Source organism: Chanodichthys erythropterus, chromosome 17 (assembly GCF_024489055.1).
Source record: "Chanodichthys erythropterus isolate Z2021 chromosome 17, ASM2448905v1, whole genome shotgun sequence".
Lineage (NCBI taxonomy): Eukaryota > Metazoa > Chordata > Actinopteri > Cypriniformes > Xenocyprididae > Chanodichthys > Chanodichthys erythropterus.
The window spans coordinates 4992060-5005461 of NC_090237.1; the positions used below are offsets into that span (position 1 = coordinate 4992060).

Below are 13402 nucleotides of genomic sequence, written 5' to 3' on the forward strand. Positions count from 1 at the left end.
ATAAACCATTTGATAACTGTGAGGACGTGTGTTTGTAGATGGCTCTGTCTTCAGAGACAAAACAACAGACTGGAATAGCGAAGGATAAGTTGTGACCGGGGAATGTGAAGTGTTGGTTTCAGGGCTACTGTCCTTTAATTATTTGGTACACGCAGATGAGTTTTGACCCTCACTGGAAGGGGTTGACTGACTGAAAGAATTGTAATATCAATTGAAAAAGAGAGTAAAGAAAATCATTTCGCAGTAAATGAGTGCGCTTCAGAAGTACACCCAGCATTGGCTGAGGTACCTGCTAATTTGAGCTAAACATAAGAATGAAGTGGTCCTGTTTGTCAGAGAGTGGGTTGAGACTACAGACTGGGTTGAAAAGAGTGACAATGTGAGTTACAGTGAGAAGTTAGGAGCTTTTATGACAGAATACAAGGGAGAAGTCAAGGTGGAAAGAATTGTGACTATCTACACAGGTGCTCATTATTAGGTTGGGGTGGTAGACGATCTTTGGGGTGCTGTGGTTTGAATTTCTGGTTGTGCCTAAACTAATAATAAAAAAGTTTCTGTTTCTTTAGGAAGTGCTGGAGCAGACACAGGAGATTGTGTGTAATCTGTATAATCTGTTATCTGAAAATAACCTTGATTTTTCTAACTCTTTACAGAGCATGTTCAGAGACAGAGAAAGCTGGAGAAAATCTGGTTGCAGAATTGAAGATGGATTTTAGTTTAGTGTTTGATGGCAAATGTTGTTTAGAGAAACATGTCTCCAACCACTATGATCAATTAATGATGAACAATGTATCAAAAAGGGGGATGGTAACTAACAAATGTATGGCTGAAAATATGCCTGAAAATTTTAAATTAGGTTGGAAGAACCCATTTTTGGGAATAGAAGGGGCTAAACAACGAGTGGCATCAACAGAGTTGTGTGAACATGACATGTTGAACTATTGCAAAGAAATGTTTTCTATCCTGTCTAAGGTTTGTGTACAGGTGAAATCAGCTCAAGGAATTCTAAATCACCACTGAGGCTGGACAATGACACATCATGGGCTACAAAATGGATCTGTTGTGATAAGATGTCATAGAACCTAAATTTGCATGATATATGTCTGTAAAATGAAGAATTTCTATGATAGGGTGATGTATCTGAATTTGTTGTTTGTAATGAAGATCAGAAATGAAGAGTGACGTAAGAACTTAAATTTACTGTATAATATACTTTAAGATGAATATGGATGATTAGTGGTTAATCCTCAAAGAATGTGATAGTAAAATGTAACCGAGGTATTTGACTTCATGGTAAAGCCCATTCTTTATCTATCCTATTTAGCTTGCTAAAACACAGGGTCTATCCCCACAGAAAAAGCCTTAAGCATTTTCTAACTTTCTTCACAAATTTAAGACTGTGATGTAAAATGAAGTAGAAGTAATCATTAGTTATCAATGAATGATAAGAAGAGGGAATTGTTGTGGAAATTTTAATTTTTCATATGCTTTTTACCTGTATTCTTGTGAAATATGATGCTTATGGAACATGATATGATGTTGGCTTCATTGGTAATGTTTAACATAGTGTTAACATAGATGTCAGAAATAGAAAGAGCAAGATATGGTATGGGAAAATGCAAGATGTATGTTAAAAACATGTCTGTGCTAACAATGTGTGGAAAGTTACAGCCACTAAGAGATGTTCCAAATATGGTGAAAGGATAGAGGCTTCGGCCTTGGAGGTTAGAGATATAAAAGTGAGGTGAAGCTTTCGTTCTTGGTCTTACACCCTGCAGCTACTTGTGTTTCTGTATGACCTGTCTGACCTTTCTTGCAAGAAATAAAAGCTTTAAAGACAATTGGACGTGTTTGTCTCTTATGCGGTAGAGTCGGAGTTGATATTTTTGCCACAACAGTAGCCAAACACCAAATGTGCTCTTCCCTCTGCTTTTTTTTTTTTTCAGTACATTTCTGAAATACATTACTTGTACACAGTGACCTCTGATAACAGACCACACTTTCGTTTCCTCTTAAAGCTCCCACAGGAAATTCACCACACAAGCTGCCTTAGGGATTAAATCCTTTAAGTACTCTGTACCTATATTGTTGAACTACTCTTAGTTGACTGCTCAGGTTGCTGTCCTTGTAAATATCTTTTTGTGAGTTTAACTCAGAGCTCGAGCCGAGCCTTGTTTGACGACAGCAAGCCAAGTTTGTTTTATCATATGATGTTTTATTAACAAAATTCAGGAGGAGCAAGCTCAGATAATTAACCTAATTAGCATAGGTGGAGAGCATTCAGTTAATCAACTCAACCAATGTCAAAAGGTATAAATTCAGCAGACTAACTTCTGTTCATCTGAGAGTTTATCAGCATCCCTCCTCCACCCCATCTCCTCACTTATAGTTCTATCTACTTTTACCACACCGGGGGGAAAACTCTGGTTTGGGCCAAAATTCTGAGCTTGGAGCCCTCTCCCCAGACAGCACGCCAAATATGCATAACTTTAAGCATTCTTGTTGCTTCATAACATTAAAGTTGAACCACTGTACTCACATGAACTGTTTTAAATATGTCAAAAATATCTTAATTTGTGTTCCAAAGATGAACAAAGTTCTTATGGGTGTGGAATGACATGAGGGTGAGTAATAAATGACAGAATTTAAAATTTTGGGTAAACTAACCCTTTAAGCAGATTCTTAAACACCACTGATTGGCCATTGTGTTCACATGCTCATCAGATATGTCTGTGATTGGCTACAATGATCAGTGCTAGACATCTTTGATGCTCTTCACCAAGCGCTTACACAGATACTCACAGGAGCGTTTGAAAAAGGGCGTCTATCAGCAGATCCCTGATATGTTCACTGACAGACACATGCTTTCAAACACTCCCATGTGTTTCTGTGTAAGTGCTACAAATAAAACTGCATAATGAAATAAAACAAATAAAAATGGCTTCAAGAACGGCATCTTCTCAGGATCTAATTTTAATTCAGTCATTCTACAAATTAGCAGCACAAACAAAAAAAAAATAAGACATCAATACAGAATGAATTCACTTTCATGCAACTAATGCATTTATATTATAGGCAATGAGACAAGATTAAACTCTTACCTACAATGATGTCAACAGTGTTACTCCAAGGTGATATTACAGTGCCGTTATGGTAGGAGTAATAACAGCTGTAGCTGCCCTGATGTGAGACGCTTACATTGACAAGGTGGAAAGTCGCATCAGAAACATGTTTCTGGGAGGATATTGATGATCCGTTTATGAAGAGGTGGAATTCAGCATCAGCATTGCATCTTGGTTCAGGTGTTGTGCATCTGAACTGAATGTTTTGTCCAGGAGAAACAACTGCACGAGAAACTGCATTTGTGGAGATCAGGAAAAGAGTGGGCTGCTGCAGGTCACCTGCTACAGAAATAGGCATCCATTTAAAATTACATGTTAAGATAAAAATCATTAAATACATGAAGCTTATTGTAATTTCTTTTGCTTATTTCTCCCAAAATAATGTCAATGCAAAAGATTTACCTGAACAAACAACAGCAGCATCTTTACCATGACCACAGTTGTGAGCTCCTAGTCCTCTGTGTGAACACTGTGTGAGGTTTCCTTCACCTCCCGAGCATCCAACACCATCCAGCCAGATCGATCCACTGCCTTGATCAAAGGCGGCACTTTTAGGTGCACTGATGGCTGAACCACACTCTAACTGTCTGCACACCACAGCAGCATCATTCATGTCCCAGTCATTATCACACACGGTTCCCCACTGGCCATTATGAAGGATCTCCACTCTTCCACAGCATGAATCAGACCCACTGACCAATCTTATGTCTGGTAAGATATAAAAATGTAAGTAATGTTATTAAAAACTATGTTGTAAGTATGTGTATATTGTATGTGTTTGACATTGTTAGTAGCCAAACACCAAATGTGCATAGCCCCTCTGCTTTTTTTTTTTCTTTTTCAAAACTCAATGTGGCGTAATGTCAGATTCACATTCTCTATATTCCATGTGTTTGAAAGCTTTTTTTTTTTTTTATAATTATTATTTGGGACTAAACACCATCCCCCAGTTTCACAGTCAAGGCTTAAGCTAGTCCTAGACTAAAATGCATGGTTGAGCTGCTTTAACTGAAAGTAACTTGCACTGACATATCTTAAAAAATGTCAAGAGCCGTTGATTTGTCTCAAGATGCACACCAGTAATGTTTTTTTCTAGGGTATGTTTATAAAAGCTACTTAAATACCTTAATTGAAATAAAGCCTAATCCTAGCTTAGCCTAAACCCTGTCTGTGAAACCGGGCCTATAGGTTTATGTTGTTTTCAATCACTATTGTACTCTTTTCATCACAAGCAAAACATCAAATATACAATGGCACACTCTAAAAAATGTTGGGTTAAAAACAACCCAAGTTGGGTTGAAAATGGACAAACCCAGCAATTGGGTTGTTTTAACCCAGCGGTAGGGTTAAATGTTTGCCCAACCTGCTGGGTAGTTTTATTTAACTCAACTATTGTTTAAAAATTACTGTATTGCTTAATTAAAATTAACCCAAAGTATGTTGGAAATGAACATTTATTAATGTTCAATGAATAATTATTAAACAATAAACATTTATTAAATTGCTTATTAATAAATTTATATTAATAAACTATTAAACTATTAAATTTATATTAATAAAATATTAAAGCTTATTAATAAACATTCACCTTTTGTCTATTATTGTTGCCTCTAATTGCATCTGGTTTTTAATTTCCCAACTATTTTGGATTCATTTTAAGCTAGCCATATAGCAATTTTTAAACAATAGTTGGTTTAAATAAAACTACCCAGCAGGTTGGGCAAACATTTAACCCAACCGCTGGGTTAAAACAACCCAACCTCTGAGTTTGTCCATTTTCAACCCAACTTGGGTTGTTTTTAACCCAGCATTTTGGATCTGGGGAAAGCATATATTTTTACCTTTTAAGCAGACGACACCTGCATCTTCTTCGTGACCACAGAAAAGGAATCCAGGACTGTGTGAGCACTGTGTGAGGGACGATTCACTTCCTGAACATTACACATTATACAACCAGATCGGACCACTTCCCTGACCAAAATGAGCATCGGAGTTTGCACTAACAGCTCGTCCACATCCCAACTGTCTGCACACCACCTCAGCATCTTCAGTGTCCCAGCCATCATCACACACTGTCCCCCACTGGTCATTATAAAGGATCTCAACTCTCCCAGAGCAGTTATTACTACCATTCACCAGTCTGATAGTATATTCACCTAAAAAATAAAATAACTATATTATGAATCAACTCACATCTAACAACATGCTAAACTTGCTAAAACTATCAGTCATCTCATGAAATTAGGATCTGAGTTTAAAAAGAGTGACTAACAGTCTGTTACTTACCAGTCACTGAAGTTTGAGCACTGGCTGTTGAGATGAAAAACAGGGACATTTAAAAACATTGTAGACTTACAGTTAGATATTATGATTTACTTTAACATCACCATCACTGAGCTTCCGACACCTCTTTCAGTCTTTATGTAAAAAACATTTTCCCTGAAATTTCGAGTAATAATAATCTGCAAGAGTGTGATTATAAACAGAACGAGGCTGTGAAAGTGTCCAGTGAGTACATGAGTTTGTTCAGCTGATGACGTTTAACATCCCAGACAACCTCTGTAGTCCCATTTAGCCACTTCTTAGCAACCACCTTCTTAAGAAAAGTAAAAGCCTTAAAGAAAATCACATGGAGCATTACTGATGTATTTTATGTTGTAGAGTAAAACATGAAAATATCTTGAGATTGTGTTATCCACAAACCTTATTTCAGGCTTTAAAAAAAAAAAAAAACATTCACTAAATCTATATTGACTTCAAAACGATGGAACCAGAAGTGCTAAAATGCTAACTGGTTTTCAGAGTTTTGGCCTACAAAAATATCTCTTCCTTGCCATAAATTTGTGTAGATGCCACATTCAACTGCTCCAGACATGTTGGCGCATCCGCCATCTTGGAACAGTCAACATTTCATTTCAGATGCTGTCTGCACTCAAAGTAAAAACCAATGAGTTTTCTCCAAGTATTGCACAGCCTCTGGTTGTAAAACCACCTAGATTTAAATTCCCAAAGAAAAGGGATAATCTTTCACAGGTGAGAATGTGTTGGTTTGTTTTGTATTATCTCAATATTACAGACATACCATTGCAAAACTGAGCTGTTTCCCAAAAGCTTCTTAAGCCCAAGTAGATTGTAAAAACCAATAAGCTTACAATGCTTTTGGGAAATGCAGCCATTGGCGGCAATGTTGTGAAAGGCCAGCACTGTAAGTGTGACTGTGGTGGGAATGAGCAGTGGTTCTGTGGTCAGGCACTGGCGTAGGCCATAGTTCTTCAAAATATTCATGACAGGGCTGCCAACTTGCATGTTTTCAGCATGAGACTCATGCAACTGACAGACAAGACAGAGCAGGTTACTCTGACATGAAACATGAAGTCTCAGCTTTCAAATTCTGTCAATTTTATTATGAAATTCAAACAATAAATACCGTTATGGTGCTCTTAAATGTGACAGATTGCTGTAGTGCCTCAGCTCAAGCGGGACATGAACCAACGTTGTTCTTCTTTACTAGGCCTACTAGTTCATAGTAAATAAACAAGAAGAACATCAGAAGCTATGTTGAAAGATACAGTACAACTTTCGGAAATGTATCATGTCTCGTGTAATTCATAGTTTTCAGTAACATGACTCGCGGAGCCCCTGGAGGGCAAAACAACCATGTAACTGCAGCACAAGTCTGTCAATTTTCCATCTTAAAAACAAAAATATGTGAACAAGATGCAAGTTTTGGGCACTTGTGATACTGCAGTGATTTCAATCATTAAAAACAGGGGGATGATTTTTAAAAAAGCTAACGTGAAAAACACTAGGGTGGGTTGCACCAATAAGTATTAAATTATGCAAAGTTTAACACTAATCAAGGATTTGTTGATCTGGGTTTTATTTTAAATTGAGTTGTGTTGCACCGCTTAATTTTAAACACATATAAAATAAAATATAAAAAATATAAAATATAAAAAATAAAACAAGCAAGTGCTAATAATACAAGTGCTCAGAGTATCATAGGCTACATTAGATTAGAGGAAGTGAAAGGATAGGAATATTTTTTTTTTTTTTTAAGATGAGGTTAAGTGCTCACAAAAGAGACGAGTTTTCAGCTATCTTTTGAATATTGCCAGGGATTCTGCATTCAAAAGACAAAAAGACACACACACACACACAAAAAAAAAACAGACGTGGATCATAGGTAACCACACAGTATTAAGAACCAAGGGTTTACATTTAAATGGGATTATTTTCATAAATTCAGCTATCTTTTATGTAAAATATCTTACTCAGGACAGTACTAGATAAAAAATAACATGCATTTTGTATGATCTCTCTTATTTTGTTAAAATTATTCACATTTTCACAGATTCTGCAAGGTGTTCACAAACTTTTTCAAGCAACTGTATTTATTAAATAGTTTATATTATATTTATCCTTAGAAGTTAATCCTAATTCTGCTTCATGATCCCTTTCAGAGTACGGGTATGTACTGTACGCTACTGATCCGTGTGTAGACATAATGTTAGTGCCCCTTCATTTTAGTCTACTGAACAGGTAATTTTCATGAAGCAGCTAAAATTTATTTAGATCAGCTTGTCTGTGAGTGTCTTTTCAAAATCAATCATGTCAACTCAAACATAACATTAATCAATGTTTTCATTTTGAAAAACAAGTGAAAAGCTCAGTAAAAATCTGAGAGATGACAGAACAACTATAAAAAGATGTAAACTATTGCAAGAAATATATAGTTCATAATCCTTAAGTATATTGTTTTGTATAAAGTATGAAACATTGTGCAGTAGGCTATTATAAGAAGAATATCATTTTAATCTGTAGTTTAAAAAAAGTATAAGAATTGAAAATGTAATTTACCCAATATCAGAATGAGAAGATAAGGTCTTGGCATTGCAGTCCTTGTGTTGTTTCAAAGTACCAATGAATTTAAGAAGTTACTTCCTGGTTCATAAGAAGAGCTGGTGCTTTCTCCACCTCTACTTAAAAGGATAGTTCACCCAAAATTCACACACCCTAGAACTATTTCTGTTTGAATAAACACCTGCTACCCTCCCATACTGAATATTCAGCACTTGTGATCAGTTAAACTTAAACATTCTGCCTATTGATGTGAACTTTAACATGCTAGTTAGTGTGCACTTGTTACATATGATTAAAGGCGGCTGTGAAAATAAATCTACATTGTTTATCCTTTTAATTTAAAAAAATTACAAAATTACAAAATATTATTGAAGTAAAACAATTGAAAGGCCTTCTCGTCCAACATCACTGCCTGACCTCACAAATGCGCTTCTAGACGAATGGTCAAAAATTCCCATAAACACACTCCTAAACCTTGTAGAAAGCCTTCCCAGAAGAGCTGTTATAGCTGCAAAGGGTGGGCCAACTCCATATTACAGTTTTTTACAGACGCTAGGACACATTTTTCAATACTTAGGTCACTTTTGCAAAACTCTTCACACAGTGAGCACAACAGAAGTCTATGTGGGCTAAACTGAGGATCATTTATCATTGCTTTGGCACAAAATGCATTCATTGACTACATCTCTCAAATTTCATGAATTCTTTTCTCACTCAGACACAACAACTGCCAAAACTCTGTGTACGTACAGGCCAATTTGCACACGCTTACATACTGTTTTCAAAACTGTAACATAATACAAAACTGAATAAGACAGCAATTTGCTGCATTCCTACAGTAATATTTTAATGAAATATATTTTAAATCTTAAAATTAAATGCTATAAAAACAATTGAATTGTATCTGTATCAGTGGATGGTGTGTATACAAATTCTTGTATTTTGGAATTATAAAAAATTATAAAAATAAATAAACGACATAAAATATTGACGAATTCTGCATCACGTCTGATTCATTCCAGTAACATATATTGCAGTGAATTATAAACAGAGATGTGTCCTTGTTTTACACAAGAAAACATTGTATAATGCTACATGTTGTTAGTGTTTTTTAGGTCATTGTTTTGTGGGTGACAGAGTGTGTTTGTCGGCTGTCAACCTTTGCTAGTGTTCTGGAAGAATGAGTTGATTTGAGACCTGAATACAGTGTTTTGGTAGATTTAGTGCATTTTGAATGTGAAATGAACTGCTTTGCCAAGCTGAAAGTTGGTTAGGAGAACTGTGTGAAGAGTTTTGCAAAAGTGACCTAAGTATTGAGAAATGTGTCCTAGCGTCTGTAAAAAACTGTAAACCCTACGGATTAAGAATGGGATGTCATTAAAGTTCATGTGCACGTAAAGGCAGGCGTGCCAAAACTTTTGGCAATATAGTGTATATATTAAAAAAAACTAAACTGCTCACTAAAAGTTCTTTGTGGAACCTAAAATGGTTCTTCTATGGCAGTGGTTCCCAAACTTTTTACAGTGGAGTAGCACAATCTGGACAGTATATACACCTAAAAGAGTATAATTTAGCAAAAATTGGAAGGGAGCTTGGATCAATTTAAAAGTTAGGAACAAGAGAATACACACAAAAAGGAACAAAGGTATCATTTCCCTAAACTATAAACACTATTCCCCTGTTTTGACACATGAATCAGTTTTGTTGAACTGTCACTGCAAAACTCTAGACACAAATCCCTTAATTTCTCATTGCCTACACCATGTTGTCATTTAGAAAGCTCTAGCATTCAGTATTGTTCACTCAAGTCAGCGTAGTTTGAGCTCAATTAGCACACAGTTACCCACGTGGAAACACTAAGAGTCAAAATTCATCACACACCAACCAGAATCTTCAATAGAGAGATAAAAGAGCCTGAGTTCATTCAGTTTTGGAACAATTGATCCAGAGAGATGTGATTGAAAAGGTCGAGGACACCAGAGAGGAGGAGGAGGGGGAAGAGGATGAGTAAGAGCAGTAAGGAGTGGAGGAAGAGGTGAAGGAAGAGGAGGAGGAGGATGAGGTGCAAGAAGACAAGGAATCTCAAATGAAATCTTTGTCCATGGTATGACTATGAGGGAGGCTGGGCAATGAGTTCAGCCAAGCTTAAGTTCCTTCACCGTCGCCTCGATCATAAGAACCTTCAGAGAGGAAAACAGGCTGGTGTACCTCAGTTTAGTGTAACTTTTGAGTGCATCAATGCATCAAATCACCTTACATACAGATAAAGTTTCTGTCTGCTTCCATTTTGTAAAAAGGATGTTACAGTTATAGTAATCAGTACTTCTGTTTTTGTAGGACACAGAGACGATGGAATGGAAGAAACCTGACAAGACATTTCAGCTGATGTGTGTCAGGGGTGGATCAGGCATGCAAGAGGATTTTCCCCCTGCTGTCTGGATAGGGCCAGTATAGCCTGTGATGTTGACGAGATTCTCTGGTCTGTCCCAGACCAAAGATGTGATGCTGGGGCAGAATATTTGTTGTTGTTGTTGTTTAGTGTATTGTACTGTACAGTACAGTACATTACAGTTTTTCTTGATTGTTTACACACATTTTAAAGCATGCCTCATATTCTCAGAACTCTACACACAAATCAAAAAACACACACACAATGGGCAAAACCCCTCAATTCTCCTGCAAAATGAAACTTTACATTCAAAACAATGTTCTTTCTTCTCAAAATGGTATTTTGTTTTCAAATGACACACACAAACCATCATATGAATAGACATTTATAAGAATCAATTGAACACTGATGTGCTCTATGTAAAACACTGATGAATGGAAAACACTTCTCCATTCATCATAATGACTTTGGTCTTTATTTGGTTCAGTGTTACACTTACTACAGACAGTACATAAGTGTGTTGTAAAATATTTGTAGTATATATATATATATAATAGTTTTTATAGTCAGAACACACAAATACACGGTAACAAATATATTTTATTTTTCCAACAAAAACAATGTACAGTGCACATCCCAACCAATGCAAAGTTGCACACACAGTACAAAACAACAGAAGCATTTACTGTATACAGTTACAGTAATAAAAAAAAAAAAAAAAACTATGCTGCTCTGCCTCTGTTTCCATTGTTGGCATCCATTGCTCCAAAACAGAAGAGCTCACCTGTTGCCCTTTTATGCTAAAGCTCTGTTTGCTAATTGTAAAAATGTGTGACAGGTGTTTGCCCATGTGATGAGTCAGTGTGCATATTTGAATGGCAGTGTGTTCCTTGTGAAAACAAGAGATTATTCTGCCCGAAAATTGTGCCAAATGCAGAGAATTGTGTGTAGTGTTTTGAAAAATGTGTGTTTTAGAACTGCAATGTGAGTGTAAAGCAGGAATTGTGCTTGTAGTTTAGCAGAATTGGTTCAGGGGGTTGGTGCATGAGTTACATGTTGAGGTCATTGTGTCTCAAGTACCAATATTTGTGTGTAAACAATTGAGAAAAACTGTAAAGAATAAAAAAATGTGCAAATGTATACATGTGTTCATCATGTGAAAAGTTCCTTAAGGGGTAGAACCACAAGCAACACAACTTATTACCAAATTTTGTTTTTGTTTTTTGTAGTATTGTTTTGAATTGATCTCACTAGTGTGTAAGACTATGTTGTAGTGTGTGTGTGTGTGTGTGTGTGTGTGTGTGTGTGTGTGTGTGTGTTTTTGAGGGCTTGTGTGTGATGTCTGAGAGTAAAGTTTGGTTTTACAGCAATAGTGAATGGTTTTGAGTGGAGAGCTTCATTTTGACCCGAAAATATGATGTTTGGGGAATTGGGTGAGACGTTATGGATTTGTGTTTACTGTTTTGAGAATATGAGGCATAGAAGAAATGTGTTTAAGCAATCCAGAAAAACTGTAATTACAGTAGGGGGGTTTTAAATGTGCCTAGATAAGTGTGAAACCCTTGGCCTAAATTTTGCCCTAGTCCAGCTCTGTGTACAAATCACAATTCTATTTAAAAAGATATGCAAATGTTTTGGAGAATGGTTGAAGTGTGAATCTTCTTACGAATGCTCACTATGTGTGAAGTTTCCACTCACTCACACTGATCTTTCTAGAAAACAGTCCATAGTTTAAACACACACATTAATAAAACAGAACTGTGAATCTGTGAAAATAGATAAATAGATAAAAGGACACTATGCAAAATCTTTTGTCACTTGTCACGATTAATAAAATCACTCAAAGCTGTTGTGCTTACAATAACTATAGATGTTAAACTATAAATTTAACTTCAACCAATGTAAGCAGCAACTGTTACAAAAGTGGAAACTAAAACTAATGTTTTATGGGTGCTTTCCATAGACATAATGATTTTATACTGTGCAAACTGTATATTCTGTATATTCTGCTGACTAAAAAATGCTGCAATGTGTGTTTACTATATCTTTGCATATAGTAATTTATTTGTGAAAATAAAAGTTTAAAAAAAAAAAATCTGAAATTCCAGGGCAATAATATTTCAAGTTTGTTACATTTATAAAGCACATTTAAAACAACCTTTGCTGACCAAAGTGCTGTACAAAGTTACCTATGTCCATCACCAAAAATTAAAAATAAACATAAAAATTAAAATTAAAAATAAACATTTGAGCAATATTTGAGCAGTAAAATTTATCAATATGATCTGTTTGGCCTTGTGCAAGCAGCAGTTGTGATCAAATGTGTTGCAGCACCTTGCAGTCTGTTTGACACTCATCTACATGAGAATGATCTGGCAGTTTTTATCAGTTGTTAAAGAGCAATGTGATGAGACATGCAAGTATTCATTCACACTCGGCTTCTGTGCAAAAGGTCAAATGTATGAAAAATATTATCTAGACTCTGTTCATTAACACCAGGAGTCATCACTAAATTTTATTTTATTTTATTACAGTTTTTCTCAATTGCTAACACACAATTCATGAAACAATTCACCATTTTCTCATTCTCAAACACATGCAGAGGATGGTCTGAAGCAGTAGTTCTCATCCTCTTTACCAAGAGACCCCTATTTTAAAACTTAAAATGAAACACCACCCTTATAAACCACCAAGAGCAAAGACTAAATAATAAATTCCCATTTGTTTTTCTCCAAACTCTATGTTGGCACAAGTCGAATTAGGAATTGTTTAAAGCTTGGAAAGAGGGTCATACTGCCATTAAATTATGATCAATGGCAGGCAGGACTATTTTTTAAATTTTCTCATTTTGTGTTCAGAAAAAAGGGTCATACGGCTGAATGATATAAATTTATTTAAGTTACTGTAAACAAAAAAGATTCTTCTCAACACTTACATTCTAAATTTTGAGACAGCCTCGGGCGAGTAAAAATGTGTACCAGATGTCATTTGTACCAAATGATGGTAGAATTTTAAATGTTGAGACATG

At 35.8% G+C, this 13402-nt stretch overlaps 1 protein-coding gene across 1 annotated transcript in view; it reads right to left on the reverse strand.

Annotated features, from left to right (window-relative positions):
* The window catches only part of LOC137005208 (deleted in malignant brain tumors 1 protein-like), a 49353-nt gene that overhangs the window by 35243 nt on the left and 708 nt on the right, over positions 1-13402 (reverse strand). The window contains exons 2-5 of the mRNA XM_067366023.1: positions 6275-6452; positions 5409-5432; positions 5099-5278; positions 3525-3830 (exon numbers count right to left, since the gene is read on the reverse strand). Of these exons, the coding sequence (XP_067222124.1) occupies positions 3525-3830; positions 5099-5278; positions 5409-5432; positions 6275-6452 (688 nt within the window). The remainder of the gene's footprint in view (positions 1-3524; positions 3831-5098; positions 5279-5408; positions 5433-6274; positions 6453-13402) is intronic.